The sequence below is a fragment of the Rhinatrema bivittatum genome, chromosome 6 (genome assembly GCF_901001135.1).
Source record: "Rhinatrema bivittatum chromosome 6, aRhiBiv1.1, whole genome shotgun sequence".
Lineage (NCBI taxonomy): Eukaryota > Metazoa > Chordata > Amphibia > Gymnophiona > Rhinatrematidae > Rhinatrema > Rhinatrema bivittatum.
Genome location: NC_042620.1, coordinates 115,291,743 through 115,313,796, shown reverse-complemented (window position 1 = coordinate 115,313,796; position 22,054 = coordinate 115,291,743). Strand labels below are relative to the sequence as shown.

The window sequence follows — 22,054 nt, the reverse complement described above, 5'->3', positions numbered from 1 at the left end:
AGCATTTCAGGCACAAAATGTCCTCTTTCTAGTTATTCAACTTGAATTTGCTTAACCCAGTCCTATTATTCAGGAAAGGAATTTGAATGTCATGTTTCACTTGCTTAAAATAGGGTATTTGAAATTAAAAGTTTACAAAATAAGTTTAGAAACTGCTTATAAAAACTTGCTTATGCATTGCCCATTGTCCTACAATATGTGCTTTCCGTTTGCTGAATGGCCTAACAGGATTCATTACCATTATCATGGGCATCCTTTGTTTGTAACTGGACAAAAGCAGCTGCCACTGATTGTCACCGATTTATTTGGACTTGCACAAGAATCTAAAATTGGACCCTCCCCTAATGAAGGCTCAGATTACTGGTGCAAGAGAAAGTGTAGAGAAGGGCAACCAAAATGATAAGGGGCATGGAACTGCTCCCCTATGAGGAAAGGCTGAAGAGGTTAGGGCTGTTCAGCTTGGAGAAGAGACGGCTGAGGGGGGATATGATAAGAGTCTCTACAAAATCATGAAAGGACTTGAACAGGTTAATGTAAATTCCTTGGTCTCACCCAGTATGGCAACTTCTTATGTTCTAAGGCATTTTTTGTTTAGCTTAACTGTTAATTTTACAAAATGAATATTCACTGACCATTCGGCTTCCAGCATCTTTTACAGTGGCAGTGCTTTCAGCTACCACAACCAGTTTATCTGTGAGGACAGTGTTTGCCATTTCCAATTAGCAAATTACATCTTTAAACCAAGTAATCTCTTTGATTTCTAGTTAATCAGGACCTTACACTCCTCATACAAGTACATGGCACAACGTCATAAACCTTTTTAGCTCAGGACAACTTTTGCCAGAAGATCAGCTGCTGGCACTACGCAAACAAATTTTTTTTTTCTAACATAACTCCATTTTATAAAGGCCCAGGATATAATTGTTTGAAAAGCATATGCTACTGAATTAAATGGAAGCTTCTGTAGTAGGTAAATCAGCTGGCTGTTAAGGTTCACCATTTTGTTTTGATTTTTTTAAATTTAATTCCAAATGATAAAATATTTGAGGTCCTTTTTGCCACATTGAAGAGAAATAGATTAGGAGCTACTGTGCTAATCCTTCTCAGCGCTCAATACCAAATACATGCACCAATACAAGCATAAAAGCTCTGATGCAGAAAACTGAGGGAAAAACCAGCACTAAAATAGGTGCAATTGAAAAAATGTTGCAGACTCGCGAGGGATATTTCTAACTTACTGCTGATTACACTAGCCCATTATTCAAAAATAGTTTCATCTCCTACCAACCCTTTTACTCCATTGCTGGCATTAGTGTAGTTGTGAAAGAGAAGGAACCGGGACGTACAGACTGGGGATCTCCAGGGGCTACAGACAAACATTAACACCTTCCGGAACTGCAGCATCACCGGGACCTGGACTGAAAGCCGCCAAAGTACGAGCAATCACAATCAGCAAGCCTCAGGTACCCAGTGGGAAAAAGGTGGCATAGACCTGGCATCAGAAAATTATCCAGGAAATGAAGGGAGTTTAAAGTAGCTCAAAAAACTAATGCAAGAAATGGAGTAAAAGGGCCTCCAGACAGGTGCTTTCACTTAACTCCTACCCTGACCCAAGTGCTAAAACCTGCTTAAAAAACCCATACTAACTGACCTCCCTGCCAGCATGGCTCCTTACATGGCCTCTGAACCTCTTTTACATGCACAAGGGTATGTGCACCTTTTTTTCCACGCTAAACATATTACAAATGTGAATGTGCATAAAAGATTAACACGGAAAACCATGTGTAATTACCCATGCAAAAACATTGGCCCCAATGAAACCATATTTTGATTATACCTGGAAATACAAAAGCAGAAGAGATGCCTAAAAGAAACAAAATCCAGTGCAATGAGTTTTTATTTCTTTATTGCTCCTTTACGTCATTTAATTTAAAACAAATTTCACAGTATATTTTCAAAATGATAGACTTCTTCATCCTACTTGAGTAATGGGCAAAATCTGTTTTAGAATGAGTGGTTTTGTTATTTACACACATTTACTACAAAAAAAATTCAAAATATTTGCTATTGAGACCCTTCCTTCTTCCCTACAATCATATATTTCAACTGTGGACAAATTACCCAACTATAATAATAATAATAAAAAAAAAATCTTACTGCATATAACACAGGCAGAAGCAGATAATCACAGCCAAGCACAATTCTAAATAATAACGAGCACAAATGGTATTTTGCCTGGACCTGGGAAGGCATCAAACCTCTGATATGAGAGATGATTGTATTAACATCGCAACCATGCCACGCCCCCTCAATCCCCGCTCCGCCTCTGCCTGATTCTGGTCCCCTCTTAGGCTCTGCCTCATCCTCTGACTTTACTGCCAGATCCCCACCCCGACTCAGCCTCAACTTGCGCTCCCTTTTCCACCTCCCCCGCTTGCGTGTTCCTTCGGCCTCGGCCCGCGCGCTCTCCAGCATCGTGACCACAAATCCTCAGATTTCTCCTTCTGACGCTTCCCGCCGCGTTCCACGCACCAAACATGACCTTTCACCCCCTTTGTTTCCGTCCAATGGAAGACGACCGCCCGTTCGGTTCCTCCCTTTCCGCCTGGGCCGGCGGCTGGTGCTGTGCGTGTGGACTGCGGGCTCACTGCGCTTCCACCTGCTCGCGCTTCACCTTCTTTAGCAACTCCCAGCGGGACGAAGCCCTGCAATAAAGGTAAGGTGACCGCAGGCGTGGGGGAGGCGCGCGCGCACACACGACCTGCACGCGGGAGGGTGCTTGTTCTTTCGCCGTGCCGGACTGGGTGGCCGGTCTGTTGCTGTGTGTGTATGCGCGCGTGTGTGTCTCCGCGCGAGGGCCAGCGCTGCCCGGCCCGCGACCGGAAGAGCAGGCCTTGTCACCTCCCTGCACGCCCCACGCGGCCATGGTGCCTCTTTGGACGGGAGCTTGCTAAGCGGGAGGCGGGACGGATACCGGGGTGTGTTGCCGTGTCACTCCTGCCCGGAGACGTCACGTTTAGAAAATAGCAATCAACCGGTTGGTTGAATGTCAGTTCCTTGCGTTATATTCAGCCCTGCAGTCTGGTGCCTTGCAGGTCCTGTCCATGATTCCAGGGCAGAATCCACTTTAATGTCAGTGAAAACTGTAATTGTAATCGGATCTTCGGTGTTTTGAGATTTGTTAATATTTTAAGCAGTCTCATTGGAGTTAGGCTTTGAATACGGTCCTGTTGTGGCTCCCCAAAAGATAGGGTCAGTCAGAAAGTACAGATTTTTAACTCGGAATTGATCTGTTACCAGCTTGAGTTGAGGAAGAGAACGAAGTTTGTGTCCCTAAAAATGTCTTTGCGTTTCAGATGCCCCCCAAAAAGGGAGGTGATGGCGTTAAACAGCATCCAATTATAGGAAGATTTGGGACATCGTTGAAGATCGGTATTGTTGGACTCCCAAATGTTGGGTAGGTGATCTACAGGAGGTTTATCCGGTTAAATTATGACCCCCCCCCCAAGTCAAATCGTTTAGAGGCAATCCTTCAGGACTAATATGCAAAATCAGTACTAATAGCATGAGCAAGGATCATAACGTTTAGATTCTGATGACTTTCATGAACCTGTATTGTCAGCTATCATCATTTGGTTGGGATTATGCTAGCATGCAATTCCAGAAGTGCTATGTGGAAGTTTTACAGTGTCCTTTTTATCGGGTGGCAAATTGGAAGAAATGTAGCAATCATTAGTGCTCAAATGTCATGTTAGAACCTGACAGAATGTATTACTTTGCTTGAAAAGTGCACTTCAGTATATACAGAAAATAAGTGGTTTCTTGTGCAGAATGCAAAATATACTGAGGAAGCAAGGGTAACCTGGAAGAGGTCCAATAGTTCTGTGAAGCTTGCTGGGCAGACTGGATGGGCCGTTTGGTCTTCTTCTGCCGTCATTTCTATGTTTCTATGATCTTTGACTTCCCTTTATGCTCTAGAACGAAATCTACATGGTACATTTATATTTAAATTTGTAAGGATCATTTCTTTAGTAGTAACAGATCACATTAATGTTCATTTTTATTATGGACTAGTGCTTTCACTCAGACTGTATTGTTGCTTATTTATTAATATTTGTGTGCTGTGTGCATTTGGCTATCCTAAAAATATTTAATAAATAGTAATAGATCAGATTAAAATATAGTGTTACTGTGCTTAAATGCAGGGGAAATTAATCTAGTTGAAGGAAGAATGCTTTTTGTTGTTAAAACAGCAGTAGTAGAAATATTTAATCTAGATTGTCAATTTGACTTTTACTTTGTGTAAGCTTATGCCTAGCCTCCAATTTTAGTTTTATTAAACTTTTTTTTTTTTTTTTTGCAATATGAGGTATTCATTTCTACTGCAACCATACCCCCTCTTTTTAGGCATAGTTGGTATCTAAGTGAAAGTGCTTGAGTCTGTCCATTTGTGGCCCTGTATATGGCTGAGAGTAGTTTGCTGAAATTTGTTTTGGGAGATTGTCACAAGTGGGAGGCTGAAATGATACTTTCAAGCTGACAAAAATGGGTCCTAGAACAATTTTTGCTGGATCCAGTTTTTCTATACTACAAAATGTGCCTAAGAGTGTAAGAGAATCAGGAAGACTTAGAGTTCAAATCACACTTCCCCAGCTGACATTCCTTATGACCTTGGGCAAGACACGTTATCTCCCATTGCTTCAGGTGCCCACTTAGATTGTCTTCCGTCTTCTTGTTTTATTGCACAATCTCGTAGGGCCAAGAAATGACAATAATGAAGTGAGACGAGTCATCAGAAATGAAGGGAATCTGTTATTAGTATAAGAGGGATAAATTGCTCATAAAATGCCCGACTCTGGCCGAGTTTCGCCCTAATAAGGCTGCGTCAGGGGCTTATAGACTAAAAAAAAATTATGTACTCCAAAGGTGTCTAATGATAGTTATCCGCACCAAATTATCCTTATTGTGTCTTAAGAGTGTAAATAGCAAGAATGCCCCATGAAAATCGAATACTGTTGTTTTGCAGCCTTATTAGGACAAAACTTGGCCAGAGTTGGGTGTTTTATGGGCAATTTATCCCTGTTATACTAATAAAGGATTCCCTTCATTTTTGATGACTCGTCTCACTTCATTATTGTCACCACTTAAGATTGTGTGCACTTTGGAGCAAGGACTTGTTATACTTGAATATTAATCTGTTAGCCACTTTGAGCATTATTTGGAACGGCAAGCCATGAATGGAGAGACATTTAGGCACAAAACGTTCTTAAAAAGAGGGAGTGTGGTTGCAATAAAAACGAATAAGACCTTAGTGCATGGAGATTGTTTTGCACACATTTGTGATTTATTTAAAATCATTTATAACCCACAGATCCAAGGCTTGCTCCTTGCGAAGTACATCCATAATTTATGAAACATGACAGACATAAGCAATACAGATTTAAAAACAACAAGAGAGCGCAAATAATTTATCCCTAGATTTATCAAAATGCTATATTTATAGCAGAAATAGCGCCTGCGATGATGAAAAAAAAAATAAAATTAAGGGGAATGGTTAGGCTAATTTCCTTGTACCCGCATCGCATAGGTAATTTCTGCAAGGTACGATAAATTTATTGCACTTGTGCTATTTTTCACGACATGTGCTGATTAATCCACTGTTGGGGGGGGGGGGGTGTTTACAGCGAAAAGGCTTTTATTGCACATGCCGGCGAGAGAGAGCGAGCCTCTGTAGAGAACTACGCCACTCTACTATTTATACCACTGTAAGAGGGGGCACTTTTAACTCTGCGTGGGGTTGGGAGGGGGATAACATACACAGTAGGAGGTACGAACAGCAAAGTTGACACCACTGAAAATTTTCTGCTGTTTGAATCAGTGAACAAGAGGAGTTGCATTGTACAAATCAACTCCTCTTGTACTTTTCATCGATTCAAACAGCAGAAAATTTTCAGTGGTGTCAACTTTGCTGTACGTACCTCCTACTGTGTATGTTATCCCCCTCCCAACCCCACACAGACAGGCCTATCCAGTACCGAGCGGTAGGAAGAGCTGCGTTAGTGCCTACGGCACCCGCGGTTACCGCCCGCACAGTGCAGCTCACCTACCGCTCGATCCTGAAGCCTAATTATATGTAAATGTAAGCCGCGTCCGAAAAGCCTTAGGCCTGCGCAACCCAGGATACTGGATAGAGCGCCTATACAGGATCCTGGGTGCGCGGGCCTAAGGCTTCACGCCACGCTGGTATCTGTCATTTCAAATGTCATTTGAAATGACAGATACCAGGAAGCAACGGCGGCGACAGCGCAGAAGCAACGGCGAAACGACTTGTCAGTGTCCCCCCTCCTCTCGGAGCAGGGCGCGAAAAGCCGCCTTGCTCCGGGAGGAGGAGGGACACTGACAGCGGCGAAGCAACGGCGAAGACAGCGGCGAAACGACTTTTCAGTGTCCCCCCTCCTCTCGGAGCAGGGCGGAAAAGCCGCCTTGCTCCGGGAGGAGGAGGGACACTGACAGCGGCGAAGCAACGGCGAAACGACTTGTCAGTGTCCCCCCCTCCTCTCGGAGCAGGGCGCGAAAAGCCGCCTTGCTCCGGGAGGAGGGGGGACACTGACAGCGGCGAAGCAACGGCGAAGACAGCGGCGAAACGACTTTTCAGTGTCCCCCCTCCTCTCGGAGCAGGGCGGAAAAGCCGCCTTGCTCCGGGAGGAGGGGGGGACACTAGCAACGGTGAAGCTTTCCCCCAGCCCGGACGCCGGCAAAAAACTTACTTTTTTGCAGCCAGCCATGAGCAGGAACACGATCTGGCTCCCGTAGCTCCTCCCAACAAGATGGCCGCCTGCACGGGGAAAGCGTGCAATTGGCCGCTGAAGACGTGACGTCACGACATCACGTCTTGAGCGGCCAATTGCACGCTTTCCCCGTGCAGGCGGCCATCTTGTCGGGAGGAGCTAAGGCAGGCCAGATCGTGTTCCTGCTCAGGGCTGATGGCTGCAAAAAAGTAAGTTTTTGCCGGCGTCCGGGCTGGGGGAAAGCTTCGCCGCTGTCATCTCTCTCCCCCCCTCCCGGAGCAAGGCTGCTTTTCGCGCCCTGCTCCGGGAGGGGGGGAGAAGAGATGACAGTGGCGAAGCAACTTACTTTTAGCTTTTAAGTTTTTTTCGCTTATTTTTTGGATTCGCCGCTGTCATCTCTCCCCCCCCCTCCCGGAGCAAGGCTGCTTTTCGCGCCCTGCTCCGGGAGGGGGGGGAGAAGAGATGACAGTGGTGAAGCAACTTACTTTTAGCTTTTAAGTTTTTTTCGCTTATTTTTTGGATTCGCCGCTGTCATCTCTCCCCCCCCCCCCCCTCCCGGAGCAAGGCAGCTTTTCGCGCCCTGCTCCGGGAGGGGGGAGAAGAGACAAGCAGCGAAACAACTTACTTGCACGGGGGAAAGCTGTCTCCGTGGCAGCCCCAGTCCTCTCCCCTCCTCCCGAAGCCAAAAAAAAAAAAGCTTTTTTTTTTTTGGCTTCGGGAGGAGGGGAGAGGACTGGGGCTGCCACGGAGACCGGCACCCATGATCGCGGCCGGGGCAGGTGAGCGGGGGCTGGGGGAAAGCTTGCCACCTACCCTTACCCATGCCTCTACCGCCTGGGTCAGGGTAGGCGGTAAGTTTGCAGGTTAAACGCGCGACAAAACGGCAGGGAAAGGTAGCGTTAGTCGGGGCGCGGGTTACGGGATGCTAGGGGAATAGCTAATTGGCTCGTTTGCATGCAATATCGAGCTAATTCGCTCGTTTGCATGCAATATACATGCTGCGGGCGGAAGGGGTTACCTGGGGAATTTAGGACGCGGTAGGAGTAGGTTAAAGGGGATTCGGGATCGCAGGAAGGGCTAACGCGGCCGGAACGTGAGTTAAAAGCGGCTTAGGAGCAGGGTAAACGCGGCCGCACTTTACAGGATAGGCCTGAGAGTTAGAAGTGCCCCCTCTTACAGTGGTATAAATAGTAGAGTGGCATATTTGTTTTCTACAGAACCATCAAAACACAACTATAAAAATTAAAATAAAACAGAAGTTAAAGTTATCACAGTAGCACCTTGTTAATTAGCCACTAGCGCTAGAGCTCCTTTATTTATGGCCACCAAAAACTAAATGAAAAATCTGAGCCTTAACTTTTTCCTAAAAGTGTTGTCATCTAATCACAGCTGCATGGGAAGTGTGTTCCAAAAGATAGAACCTTCAACTGAAAAAGCTGGAGCCCTAGTAGAACTTAAATGAGCACAATTAACGGCTGGAACCCAGTGGAGAGTTCTAGCAGGAATATATACCTAAAGTAAATCTGTCAAGACCAGTTTAAAAAAGAAAACATTTTCATAGTTTTTCGACAGAAAACTTTGCAAAAACTTTAACTGCATCTCAGTGAAGTGTAGGTAGTTTTTTGCAAAATTGGCTTTGCAAAGCACATTTCACAGGTAGCTTGATCTATGTAGTAATACTTAATAAGCTACTTTACAAGATTTTATTTATAAAATGTATAACTCTCTTAACGTTCCTAGGTAATGTACAGTAAGTAACAAGTGTAATAATAGTGCAGACTAACAAACTCAAAAATTAAAACAATGCTCATGTGAATGAAAGTTCCGAACTTCAGGCTTCACTGGTTCACAATACGCTGATTACATCTAAGAGGCTTGAGAACCTTGAAAATTATATGAGACACTTAAACTTGAGATGTATTAATTTTCCCAGTTCTTTTAACTGTTTCTGCCAAAAATGTTTCGGCAATATCTGTTTGAAGTTCTCAAGATCCCAGAGGAAGCCATGCCACCTCTTAGCAAAACTTACTGTTTGCCTGCAGACAGAATGAAGTCTGCTGGAAGGTCAGGTACGGCTGCTGGGGATTTCTCTGTGGACACTTTAGATCTGACAGCCATCCTTGAGAGATCTGGAGATGAAGAATTCCCAAGGGCAGCTCTGTTAGTGTCTTTTTTTTTGTTTTTGAAGGAGACAAAGACTTTATCTTATGTTGCTTCTTTTGAGATCGAGACCCCCCCCCCCCCCTTTTTTTTTTTGGCTGTTAAGATCTGGGTTTTTTTTCTGACATGTGTAAGAAGACTCAAGCGCTGCAAGATGTTTTTGGCCCATGCACCGGGAAGGGATTGCATTAGGGGTCTCTCTTTGTTATTAGATACCCTTGTAAATGTGTTATTAGCTGGCAAAATAATTCTTATCTTTTCTTCGAATCGTCTCAGCTGTGCTCTTTTCTTGATGCGCGTCCGTTCCTTGATGGCGATAGTAGTGGAGCTGCTGAGTAGCTTATGTGATAGGATGCAAGAACAATTTTCATGTTGTTTTGATTCATATGCCCTCTCCCTCTGTGGTAATGGGTTTTGGATTCCCCCCCTTCCTAATTTTTGAGGCCTCATTATATACTAGAGATGTGAATCGTGTCCTCGATCGTCTTAACGATCGATTTCGGCTGGGAGGGGGAGGGAATCGTATTGTTGCCGTTTGGGGGGGTAAAATATCGTGAAAAATCGAAAAAACGTAAAATCGCAAAACCGGCACATTAAAACCCCCTAAAACCCACCCCGACCCTTTAAATTAAATCCCCCACCCTCCCGAACCCCCCCCCAAATGACTTAAATAACCTGCGGGTCCAGTGGCGGTCCGGAACGGCAGCGGTCCGGAACGGGCTCCTGCTACTGAATCTTGTTGTCTTCAGCCGGCACCATTTTCCAAAATGGCGCCGAAAAATGGCGGCGGCCATAGACGAACACGATTGGACGGCAGGAGGTCCTTCCGGACCCCCGCTGGACTTTTGGCAAGTCTTGTGGGGGTCAGGAGGCCCCCCCAAGCTGGCCAAAAGTTCCTGGAGGTCCAGCGGGGGTCAGGGAGCGATTTCCCGCCGTGAATCGTTTTCGTACGGAAAATGGCGCCGGCAGGAGATCGACTGCAGGAGGTCGTTCAGCGAGGGTTCTGGCGCCTCGCTGAACGACCTCCTGCAGTCGATCTCCTGCCGGCGCCATTTTCCGTACGAAAACGATTCGCGGCGGGAAATCGCTCCCTGACCCCCGCTGGACCTCCAGGAACTTTTGGCCAGCTTGGGGGAGGCCTCCTGACCCCCACAAGACTTGCCAAAAGTCCAGCGGGGGTCCGGAAGGACCTCCTGCCGTCCAATCGTGTTCGTCTATGGCCGCCGCCATTTTTCGGCGCCATTTTGGAAAATGGCGCCGGCTGAAGACAACAAGATTCAGTAGCAGGAGCCCGTTCCGGACCGCTGCCGTTCCGGACCGCCGCTGGACCCGCAGGTTATTTAAGTCATTTGGGGGGGGGGTTCGGGAGGGTGGGGGATTTAATTTAAAGGGTCGGGGGTGGGTTTTAGGGGGTTTTAGTGTGCCGGCTCACGATTCTAACGATTTATAACGATAAATCGTTAGAATCTCTATTGTATTGTGTTCCATAACGGTTTAAGACGATATTAAAATTATCGGACGATAATTTTAATCATCCTAAAACGATTCACATCCCTATTATATCCTGAAAAGATTAGTTGATCTGCTTTGTAGTTTTGGTTTTCATTATTATTATTTTTTTTTTTTGTAGCTCAGTATTGGTTTTTGTCAAGTGTTGACTTGATGTTATCTGAAATTTTATAAAAAATAAAGTAAAAAAAAAAAGTTAAAACAAATAAAATGAAACTATGGAAAACATAAAAAAGCCAAATAAATCAGGACCACATCATTCTGGGAATAAAATCTGAATTGGCAACCCACCAACAAAGCATTTTTCAGAGGAAGATGCTGATCTTTTCCTATTTTTCTAAACACTATCAAACGCTGTTTTAAATAAGAACCCCTTAACCTTTTTCCTAAATAACTTTATGTACATCTCAGACTGAATGTCGTCAGGAAGGGTATTCCAAAGCAGTGGTCCTGCAACCACAATTGTTTGCTTTCTAGTCTCACATGAGTGATATTATTTAATGGATGGTATCTCTAATAAGTTTTTTCCCCTGAGATCTTACTGAACGTGTAGGGGTATGTGAATGGAGATCGCTATGAAGAAAAACAGTGAGCATGAGACCCGCCCCCTTGTGATGTCATCCAGCCCAGCGTCGAGCCGGTAAATGGCACCATTCCACCTGGCGTCGCGCGACAAAGGGGCACTCCCCTTTGTGCACCCCTTCGTGCAACCCTTGGTGCTACCTTTTTTCGTTTTTTTTTCTTTTTAACTTCTATGTTTCTTCCACTTTTGCTTACCTTTCTCTTTTTTTCATAGTTGTTATCCCTTGTTAACAATTTTCATTGTTATTAATGTTAAATGTATTTGACAAAGGTAACTTTTTTTCCTGCATCTCCTGTTTTAATGTAAACTGGTATGATTTGTATATTATACAAGAATGTCGGTATATAAAAATTAAAAATAAATAAATAAATTTAAAGAAAATGCACTTATACAAGCAGGGACCATAGAATGAAGCACCTTAAAAATTAACAACAAAATCTTAAATTGCACACACCACTGAAAGCCAGTGTAATGATGGATACAACATTTTTCTTCCAAGTTTCAAAAAGAAATTTATGTTCCACAAACACTGGTCTTCTTGAAGCTCCCTCTCCAAAACTGTCCCGACTCACTTCAACAAGACAACGTACCTTCTCAATAGCTGGACCACTCTTATGGAATACCCTTCCAACTGATCTGAGACTTGAATCATCCTCACAAACTTTTAAAAAGAATCTAAAACATGGCTTTTTCAAAAAGCATTTATAACATAATAAGAATTAACACCTAATTCAAACTTATTTATCTCTTTTTATTTCTCCTTCTCTGTTTTATTATTTTCTGTTTTACTTTCTATTACAATGTAACCTCTCAAATTTTTGTTATATGTAAACCGATGTGATGACTTTCGTTGAATGTCGGTATATAAAAAACAAATAAATATATTCTAGAATTGACATGATGTGCTGGGTTCTAGTAGCACCAGTGCCAGTGTGGGCTGCCATATTTTTGGCAATCTGAAGTGCCAACACGGTGGAAGCAGGTATCCCCAGCAGAACTGAATTACAATAATCTCGGCTGTTTTAACACCATTGCTTGAATTACAGTCTGAAAATCCACTGCAGAATAAATGGTCTTAAATGTCACATGATACATACATAGCTTATATAAAATGTTCTGAACTACCTTCTTCAAAAAATATTCCTTAAGACAGTTATTACTGATTTTCTTCATTTTGATCAGATCCACAGAATTAGAAAGATAGCCAGCGAGTCCCCTGCTATGGGGGCACTCACCAGCTATGTTTCTAATTCTTTCTTTGGATTTGATTAAAATGAAGAGATCAGTAATAACTGTTTTATGGAATATTTTTTGAGGACGGATTAAAGTTATTTGCGATACATTTTCTTTTTTCAGTTGAACTCCTTGTGTATCATGGGCATTCCTCACTTGTCTTTTTTTGCTGAATTACCTTCTTAGCATGCTGCTTAAAAAATGACATATCAAAAAATTACACCTAAATTTCATACCTGGGTAGTAATAGGGAACCTATGACTTTCAGTTTCAATAATCTTGGAAAGATCATTTTTTTGGACATCGCACTAACAAGATTTCCATCTTATTGATGTTTAATGCCAACTTGTCTTCCAATAACTAAGTCCTAATATTTCTTACTACTGTTTTTATCTTTAACATCTCACATTCAATTGAATCACGCACTGGGAATGCAAATTGGATATCAGTGTAAATAGGTTTCATGTAAATATTAAAAAGCGTGGCTGACAACGCAGAACCCTGCGGCATGCTAATTGGAAGTGGTAACCATGAAGAAAAACTACCATCAAGCGTCATTCTCTGAAAGTGGTTCTTTAAGAATGATTGATTGGAACCAGCTATAGACTCTCCTACATATTCCAAAATCTGATAATCTAGACAACATGATCTAATGTGTTGAAGGCAACCAAGAAGTCTTAGAAAAAAAAAAATTAAAGAAATATCTTTGTCCAGTATCAAACCCTCTTATACATTTATTGGTACTTGTAGTGTTTTGGTACTGTGACCAGACTGAAACTTGAACTTGAGTTGATGATACAGCTCATGTTTAGTCAGGTTTTCATTCAGTTGTTTACTACACCTTCAATCACCTTCGTTAAAAACTGTAGCTAGGAGATGGGATGAAAATTTGATAAATCAGCGGGATCTGAAGAAGGTTTCTCAGTCTCCCTACTCAAGTTGAGACAACTGCTTGAGCATATAGCTGGAAAGTTAATGTCTTTTGTGTGTGACTGTTTTATTACATTTGTTTTATTTGTGGATGTGCAAATTGTACCCTGCCCTGAACTGTGTAAGTGCAGATAACACATTTCTTAAAAAAATAAGAGTTGCCTCATGCTAACTAATTTTAAGTCTTCTGCAAGTAGGAGATTTGCTAGGGCTACTAGTATGTCTCCTATATCATTACGAATCTTTTTCTAAAATAATCGTGAGATTTTAATAAGCAACATGAGTTGTTAAATCATGCAGTGAGCTGCAAAATCTCTAACCGAGATACCGCCTCAGATTCTTCCTGCTTAGAACATATACCATGATATACCTTCTCTGTCATAGATATTACAGATGGAAAACTAATCATAATTTTCCTAACTTTCTCCCGAATAAAACGGTAAACCGTTCACAGCTCGCCTTAGCATCCATATTTTCATTGTTCCGTGGAATACTCTGGAGTTGCATTAGCTTGTTACCATTAAAATGTTCTTTAGGTCTACCATCTATTGCTCTAATTTTGGAAGTAAAATAGTCTTATTCTGCCACACTTACCATATCATGGTATTCAGATATTATTGGTGACTAAGTGGCAGCAAGCCTATGAAATTGAGATTTCTGCCAACTTCGCTCAGCTGTACGTAGCTGTTGCTTTTTCTCTTTGGTGGGCTTATTAAAACATGGTGTTATATGCAGTTGGGCCGTAGCATCTCCTGTAAGTGTGGCTATCTTTTCTAGTGCTTGCAGCAGAGAATCCTGCCAGACTGCCACCATAGAGTCAACTGTTTTTGAATTAGAAGTCAAAACAAAAAACCGCTGTCTTCCATGTAATCAATGTATTGAGGATAAGTGGAACCAAAATGACAATTGTAGTATACTAATCCTCCTTTCCTCTGTTTGTAAACTCCCATTGAAACAGACGCTAGTAAATTGACCTTCATATTAGGCATCATTGATGGGTATTGCCGCTTTTTGCTCAGCCTTGTATATAATCATTGGTCAAAATTGAAGCCTCAATTGCTAATATCTACAAGCTGATGAAGCAAAATATGCAAAAAAATTTTTTTTTAGTTTCTTCTTATGCAATTAAAATATCTTGTCTCTATTTTATAGTTAAAGGTGCACAGTCTCTATTTTATTAGAAAGGATGTTGTAACTCAGTGCGGGCATCTGAGTTACAACATAACTACTTCACAACTTTGCGGTGTGTTTTCAAGCCTCAAGCTCAAAATAATGAGAGAAGCCTTTATTTATCTTTTCTAATAAAATGCACTTTGAACTATAAAATTTAATTGCATGAGAAAACAATTCTGATTATTTTTTGCATGTTTTGCTTCATCAGTTTGTAGATATTTGCAATTGTGGCTGCAGCTTTGACCAATGATTATATATAAGGCTGAGCAAAAAGGGTAATACACATCGATGATGCCTAGTATGAAGGTCAATCTGTTTCAGTAGTGTTTACAAATAGAGGAAAGGAAGAATAGTGTGCATTACAGTTGAATTAGAAATGCCATCGGTTAAATTTGGGATCCTCCCTGTACATAAATCAGAATCAATTAAACTTCTTTTCCTCCTTGTACAGACATCTGGCTGTTTTTTTTTTTTTTTTTTTTTTTATGAGCTAAAATACTCAAATTAGCATACATGATCAGATGATACAACTGTAAAACTTCCTCTGATATCCATGCAATTTGCCCATTATCCAGGAGATGATTTCCTACCAAGTGTAAGTCTAGTAGATGACTGGTTCTGTGCATGGGCTTATTAATAAATTGTGTTAAAGTCAAACCTGTCCTACATATCACAGAATCCTCACAAGCAGTGGAGAGGGGGGAACTGCATCAAAATATAAATTAAAATCGCCCATAGAAATGAGACGCTGAAGATAAATTGCAGAAGCAATTGATGTCTCAGTAATAGTGTAGTTACAGGTCATCAGTCCTAGTAGTTACTAACTGACCAACTGGTTCCTGATAATAACAAACATTTGACCAACTGGTTCCTGATAATAACAAACATTCATACTGTGCAGCAGTCTCAACCAGACATTGAGATTGCTAATGATGATTTAATGGATAATAACACTCTCGCCTCTTATTATACCGCAACCTCGAAAAAAGCATATAATGTGGTGGACAGCTGGTTTAAATCAACTAGGTCAGCCTCTAGCAACCATGTATCGGTTATGCCAAAAATATCTGGCATGTTTGATACTAATAGGTACAAAATCTGGGTGATTTTGTTTTTAACTGACCGGGCTTTTGTCATACAAATACACGCATTCGTATGGGATACAGGAAGAGAATTGTCAGGATGATGAATAGTCTGCACCTGTACTAAATTAGCGTAATTAACTTCAGTACAAGGCCTTTTAGTATTACAAGAACTCATTTAAATGTTTTTGGAAGTAAAAAAACTGCATGCAAAAATGTACTATTTGTGAAGCTGAAAAATTTCGCAGAGTCCTCTTGGTGTCCTTAAAAGAGAAAATAGTACAAGCTATCACAAAATATGCGCACTCGTAGCCATTTTTGCACTAAAAACATTTTGCAAAAATGTTCTTGCCTCAGTACATTGGCCTCTTGGTATGTATTGAGTATTAATGGAACTGGGCTATGACAGTAAGCAAACCAGCCCCTTGGCTTGCTGAGATCCCTAACTACTCTGAGTAGTTGAAGTGGAATTTTCATAAAGTTGACACATGTCCTTGGGAATGAGATATAACTTGGAACTAATGGAGGCATTCATAATTTTGTTCTGTCAATGGGTTGTTTCCTCATGTTTCAATAGTATCGTTAACTGAAAAAAAATTGAATCCCTCCTACCCACCACCCTTGCGGGTAGATTTTCAAACAGCGCGATTTGGCGTACTTTTGTTGGCGCATCAGGCGCAAACAAAAGTACGCTGGATTTTAGTAGATACGCGCGTAGCCGCTAAAATCCTGGATCGGCGCGCGCAAGGCTACCGATTCCGTATAGCCGGCGTGCGCCGAGCCGCGCAGCCTACCTCCGTTCCCTCCGAGGCCGCTCCGAAATCGGAGCGGCCTCGGAGGGAACTTTCTTTTGCCCTCCCCTCACCTCCCCGGCCCTGTCTAAACCCCCCCCTTACCTTTGTCGGGGGATTTACGCCTCCCGGAAGGAGACGTAAATCCCCGCGCGCCAGCGGGCCGCTAGCGCGCCGGGACGCGACCTGGGGGCAGGTCCGGAGGGCGCGGCCACGCCCCCGGACCGCCCCGGGCCGTAACCACGGACCCGCCCCCGAAACGCTACGTCCCGCCCCGAAAACGCTGCACGGATCGGGCCCGCCCCCGACACGCCCCCCTCGGAAAACCCCGGGACTTATGCGAGTCCTGGGGCTCTGTGCGCGCCGGTAGGCCTATGTAAAATAGGCGCACTGGCTCGCAGGGCCCTGCTCGCGTAAATCCGGGCAGATTTACGTGAGCAGGGCTCTTAAAATCCGCCCCTTGGTGAATAAGGCTGCACAGAGCCAAAAACTCATACTTAATGGGCTCCTGTTTTTAAAAGAGAGTAACTGAAACTCTCAACTTATCTTGGCCATTTTCTTGCTTATTTGTTTATTTTTCAGTTTGTGAAAATTATACATTGGCTTGCACGAAAACAATTGTGCACTTAGCAAATAAGAGGTAGATCTTCAAAAGTACGCTGGATTTTATAAGATACGCGTAGCCATATCTTATAAAATCCGGAAGGATTTACGCGTGCGGCCCTTTTAAAATCCGCCCCTAAGTTTATAATTTGAATAGTTGCTTGAATGTTGAAGATGGACATCCTCTCGTTACTGTTGCTTGTTTAGAAAGTATTAGCATCTATTCGAAATGAATATTGACCTCCTCTTTCTGGTTTGGTGTTTTACTTTCCCAAAAATTTTGTAAGAGGGCAGCTTGAGGTCAGTCTTAGTGAGACTCTTGCAAACAGCACACCTGACTTGAGTATACTTCATTAAAATTGAAGGAGGAACACACTCGGGACATTGATGATCTACAGAGCATATAGAAGGCAGTGAACTGTGCACGAGACAAAAAGTGACTACATAATGCCATTTGTACTATTGTATGTAAGTTCATACCCAAATAAATTATTATTAAAAAAAAAAAAAAAAAAAAAAAGTGACTACATAAAGCCCTCTGCCCCTGTCAAAACAAACTCCCATAAGGGATGATCACTACATCCAAGGAATAAGCATATACACTATAATCTTTAAGTATTTGCAAAAGAGTCCTCCTCTTTAAGAGCACAAGCCAGAGTTAAAATCTCTCAGCTTGGTAGCCTGCATAGCTGTCTGAAAAGGTGCATTCACACAAAAGTAGCCACAGACGTATAAAAGTTGCTGGAGAGAAAAAGCAAACATGCCTAAAACCAGGGATGGTAAGTTTCAAACCGGCGCACTTTGGCGTGTGGGTCAGCGCGTGCCCGGGCATGCGGCCATTTTATAACTTGCGCGCACATATGCATGCACATTATAAAATAGACTGGGCACGTGCACATGTGGGCATGGTTTTAAGTGGGGGGGGTGTGCCGAGGCGCGCAAATCTGATTCTACTGCGTAAGGGTATTTTAAAACCGGTGTGCGTCCATGCCATTGCCAATTTCACCAGTTCATCCACCAGTTCACCCAGTTAAGAACTTAAGTCCTCCAAACCCCCCTGGTTTGATAGCCTGCACTCCCCTCAGTTACTCCAGACACTTTAAACCCAGCAGAAATGTTACATCTCCTCCATAGCAGAAGTAAAATTATGTGACAGTGGACCTTAGCGCATGCCTAGGCACATAAGTATTTTTGTGACATCTCTTGGCTGTGCCCCCAAACACCCATGCCATGCTCAGACCATGCTCCTTTTGGACTCTGAGTGAGATGTGTGCGCTGCGGGAGATGCATGTGATTCTGGGCGGCTTTTAAAATTCGGTGGGCATGTGCTAGCCCAACTTGTGCCCGCACCTATCAATTTTTGGCTCGTGCCGGGCTTTTAAAGTTCACCTTTAACTGACTAATGCCCTGGAGGAAAATTGGTGAGTGCTGCTGAAAACTTGAAAAATGCTGCTTAAACCCAAATAGTACACGTGCATGGTATGGGGGTAATTATGGAACTGCCTGCATTGCCCAAACATTACATCTGGAGACTTTACACTGATTTTCAAAGGAATGTACATAAGACATTACCTGCACACGTTTACTCCCGCTTATGTGTGCGCATAGATATAGGAGGAAAAAGTACACGCTTGCACAGCCACAAATTTTAAAAAGAACATTTACCTGTCTACGTTTGGTGCACAAAAACTAGATTCATGGGTGGGTGGAAAGGTCCCCAGTCGCAGGATAAATATTGCCACCTGTCAGCAGAAATCTGCTGGACCTTTAATACATCGGTGGGTAGAAGACGGTGAAGAGGTGAGAGGCTGCCAGCAGACTCGGACTGAGTTAGATGATTAGTGATCACATAAACCCAAACAAAACCGCAAAAGGTGGCAATCGCTGCTTCTAAAGATAGGCATGAGCGATAACTAATTTGCCAAAAAAAAATAAAAAAATTTCGCTATCTAATCACGGAATCAACAGTCTAAAAGAAATTTGTGCTATGCTGTGGGAAACCAAAACCATAGACCCACAAACCAAACATGAAAAGAGGAAAAACGCTCCCCCCGTTAACTGGCAAAACACTGGATTTAAGAATTATCGGTGCTGTGTTTTTATTTTGGTCTGTATGTATTTATGCAGTGTCTCCATGCAAGTTTGTTTCTGCATATGTTTTATCATGATTACATTTTTTATAATCCACATTGGACGTGAAATGGATTTTGTGGAATATAAGCATGCTGCATTATAAAAGACCATGTTTTAAAAACAAAACAAAAAACGTGCTCACAGGGGACTTTGACTCATTTGGGAGTCGTTTTTCACCATGCTGACATGAACACCCGGGTTTGCAGCGTTTGCTTTGCTGAAGGTTGTTTGGAAGTTTCAGAAGTATAGACACAGAGGATGGTTTTAAAAGCCTTTTCCACAGGAAAAACAGTGCTTTACCCAAGGACATGTGCATTTTAAAAATTGCCCACCTAGGATGCGGGTAAATTTGCATGCATATGTCCTGTGTGTGTGTGACATTATCCATGGTGAGCAGAGGCATCCCCAGAGGTGAGGTTGGGGCATAATATGCACTTGCACACGTACTTGGGGATTTAAAAAAGTATGGGTGTTTGGGGGCACAGCCAAGAGATGTCACAAAAATACTTATGTGCCTAGGCATGCGCTAAGGTCCACTGTCACATAATTTTACTTCTGCTATGGAGGAGATGTAACATTTCTGCTGGGTTTAAAGTGTCTGGAGTAACTGAGGGGAGTGCAGGCTATCAAACCAGGGGGGTTTGGAGGATTTAAGTTCTTAACTGGGCCCTGCCCAAAAGTTAACCTGTTTTTTTCAATGTTATATGTAAGGGTTCTGCCCATTTGTTCCTTTTTAACTGTAAACCGATGCGATGTGTAAACGGTCATCGGTATAAAAGAAACTTTAAATAAAAAAATAAAATGCTAAATTTTTAATAAATCAGAAAGTGTTCCATATTTATTTTGTTTATTTGTTTTTATATACCGGTGTTCGATCTGGAATATCACATCGGTTTACATTGTAACTCGGTTATAAGAAGTCGAAGTTTTCTTATTTTACATTATAACTTCAAAATTAATTCTTGCAGTAGAAATTAAAACTGAAACGGGAACGACGATATGTCCTACAGAGTATCTTATAGTATAACAACATAAATATTCTAACTTATATGTCCTACATGTTCCATACATGTTAGACGTTTTGCTATTTGTCTGTTGAGGGCATCTCTGCTCTGGAGCAACCAGTGACTATTTGCTGCCTCACGTCTGCCGAAACCTGAGATTTGTATTCTTTCCTCTTTTTTCTTTTTGTAGGAAGTCAACATTCTTTAATGTATTAACTAAGAGTCAGGCACATGCAGAAAACTTTCCTTTCTGCACTATTGATCCCAATGAAAGTCGTGTTCCTGTTCCAGATGTTCGATTTGACTTCTTGTGCCAGTATCACAAACCTGCAAGGTAAGGCTTTGGTATATGTATCTGACAATTTTAAAATATACCTGGGTTTTCCCATTGAGCTTTCCCTTTGTGTTCTGAGTTGTTGATAGAAAAAGTTTAATTTAAACTAAATTGTAGTATAGGTTTTAGAATGAGTAGCTTTGTATCCATAGTCAGTGCTATGATACCTTTTTGTTAAGGAAAGTACAACTGTCCTTTAAGTTTTGATTTTGGATTAGTGGGGGAGAGAACATAAGAATGTATAAAGTTGCTATACTGGGTCAGACCAAGGGTCTATCAAGCCCAGCATCCTGTTTCCAACAGTGGCCAATCCAAGTCACAAGTACCTGGTAAGAACCTAAACATTAAATAAACCTCAAGCTACTATTGCTTATTAATTACCTTAATAGTAGTTTTTGGATTTAACCTCTAAGAACTTATCCAAACCTTTTTTAATCCCAGTAACACTAACTGCTGAAACCACATGCTCTGGCAATAAATTCCAAAGTTTAACAATGTGCTGAGTGAAAAAGAATTTTCTTCAATTTGTTTTGGATGAGCTACTTGTTAACTTCATGGTGTGCCCCCTAGTCCTTCTATTATCTGAAAGAGTAAATAACCATCTTATATTAACTTGTTCAAGTTCTTTCATGATTTTGTAGATCTCTGTCATATATCTCTCCCTCAGTCGTGTCTTCTCCAAACTGAACAGCTCGAGCCTCTTATCCTTTCTTCATAGGGCAGCCATTCCATGCCCCTTATCATTTTGGTTGCCCAAAATGTGGTGGATGTGGTGACCAGAATTGCACACAGTATTCACCATGGAGCGATACAGAGGCATTATGACATCCACCGTTTTATTTGCCATTCCCTTCCTAATAATTCCTAACATTATTTGCTTTTTTGATTGCCACAGCACACTGAGCCGACGATTTCAATGTATTATCTACTATAACGCCTACATCTCTTTACTGGGTGGTAACTTCTAAGATAGAACCTAACATTGTGTAACTACAGCAAGGGTTATTTTTCCCTATATGCATCACCTTGCACTTGTCCTCTGCCATATGGATGCCCAGTCTTCCAGTCTCACAAGGTCCTTCTGCAATTCATCACAATCTGCTTGAGATTTAGGTACTCTGCATAATTTTGTGTCATCTGCAAAATTAATCACTTCACTTGTCATACCCCTTTCCCAGATCATTTATAAATATATTAAAAAGCACCGGTCAAAGTACAGATCCCCAAGGCACTCCACTGTTTACCTTTTTCCATTGTGAATGCAGACCATTTAATCCTACTCTGTTTCCTGTCTTTTAACCAGTTTGTAATCCACTAAAGGACATCGTGTCGTATCTCAAGACTTTTTAGTTTTCTTAGAAGCCTTTCATGAAGGGGTTTGTTGACCGCCTTCTGAAAATCCAAATACACCACATCTACCTGTTCACCTTTGTTCACATGCTTATTCACCCCTTCAAAAGAATTTAGGAGATTTGTGAGACAAGTCTATCATGGGTAAATCCATGCTGGCTATGTCCATTAAACCATGTCTATCTAAATATTTATGTCTATCTAAATTCAGCCACAAAACCTATACAAATGCTCCAGAACGCAGCAGCTAGAATCCTAACCAATACCAACCGCCGTGCTCACATTACCCCCATCCTTCGAAACCTGCATTGGCTGCCAATAAAATATAGAATTCTATATAAAGCTCTCATGATAATCCACAAATCTATTCACCAACAGCTC

The 22,054-nt window shown here is 42.2% G+C and overlaps 1 protein-coding gene across 1 annotated transcript in view; it reads left to right on the top strand.

Annotated features, from left to right (window-relative positions):
• The first annotated feature begins 2,559 nt into the window (after positions 1–2,559).
• OLA1 (Obg like ATPase 1) overlaps positions 2,560–22,054 on the top strand; it is a 342,037-nt gene continuing 322,542 nt past the window's right edge. Inside the window, exons 1-3 of the mRNA XM_029605806.1 lie at positions 2,560–2,716; positions 3,357–3,457; positions 20,180–20,323. Coding sequence (XP_029461666.1) covers positions 3,357–3,457; positions 20,180–20,323 — 245 coding nt within the window. The 5' untranslated portion in view covers positions 2,560–2,716. The remainder of the gene's footprint in view (positions 2,717–3,356; positions 3,458–20,179; positions 20,324–22,054) is intronic.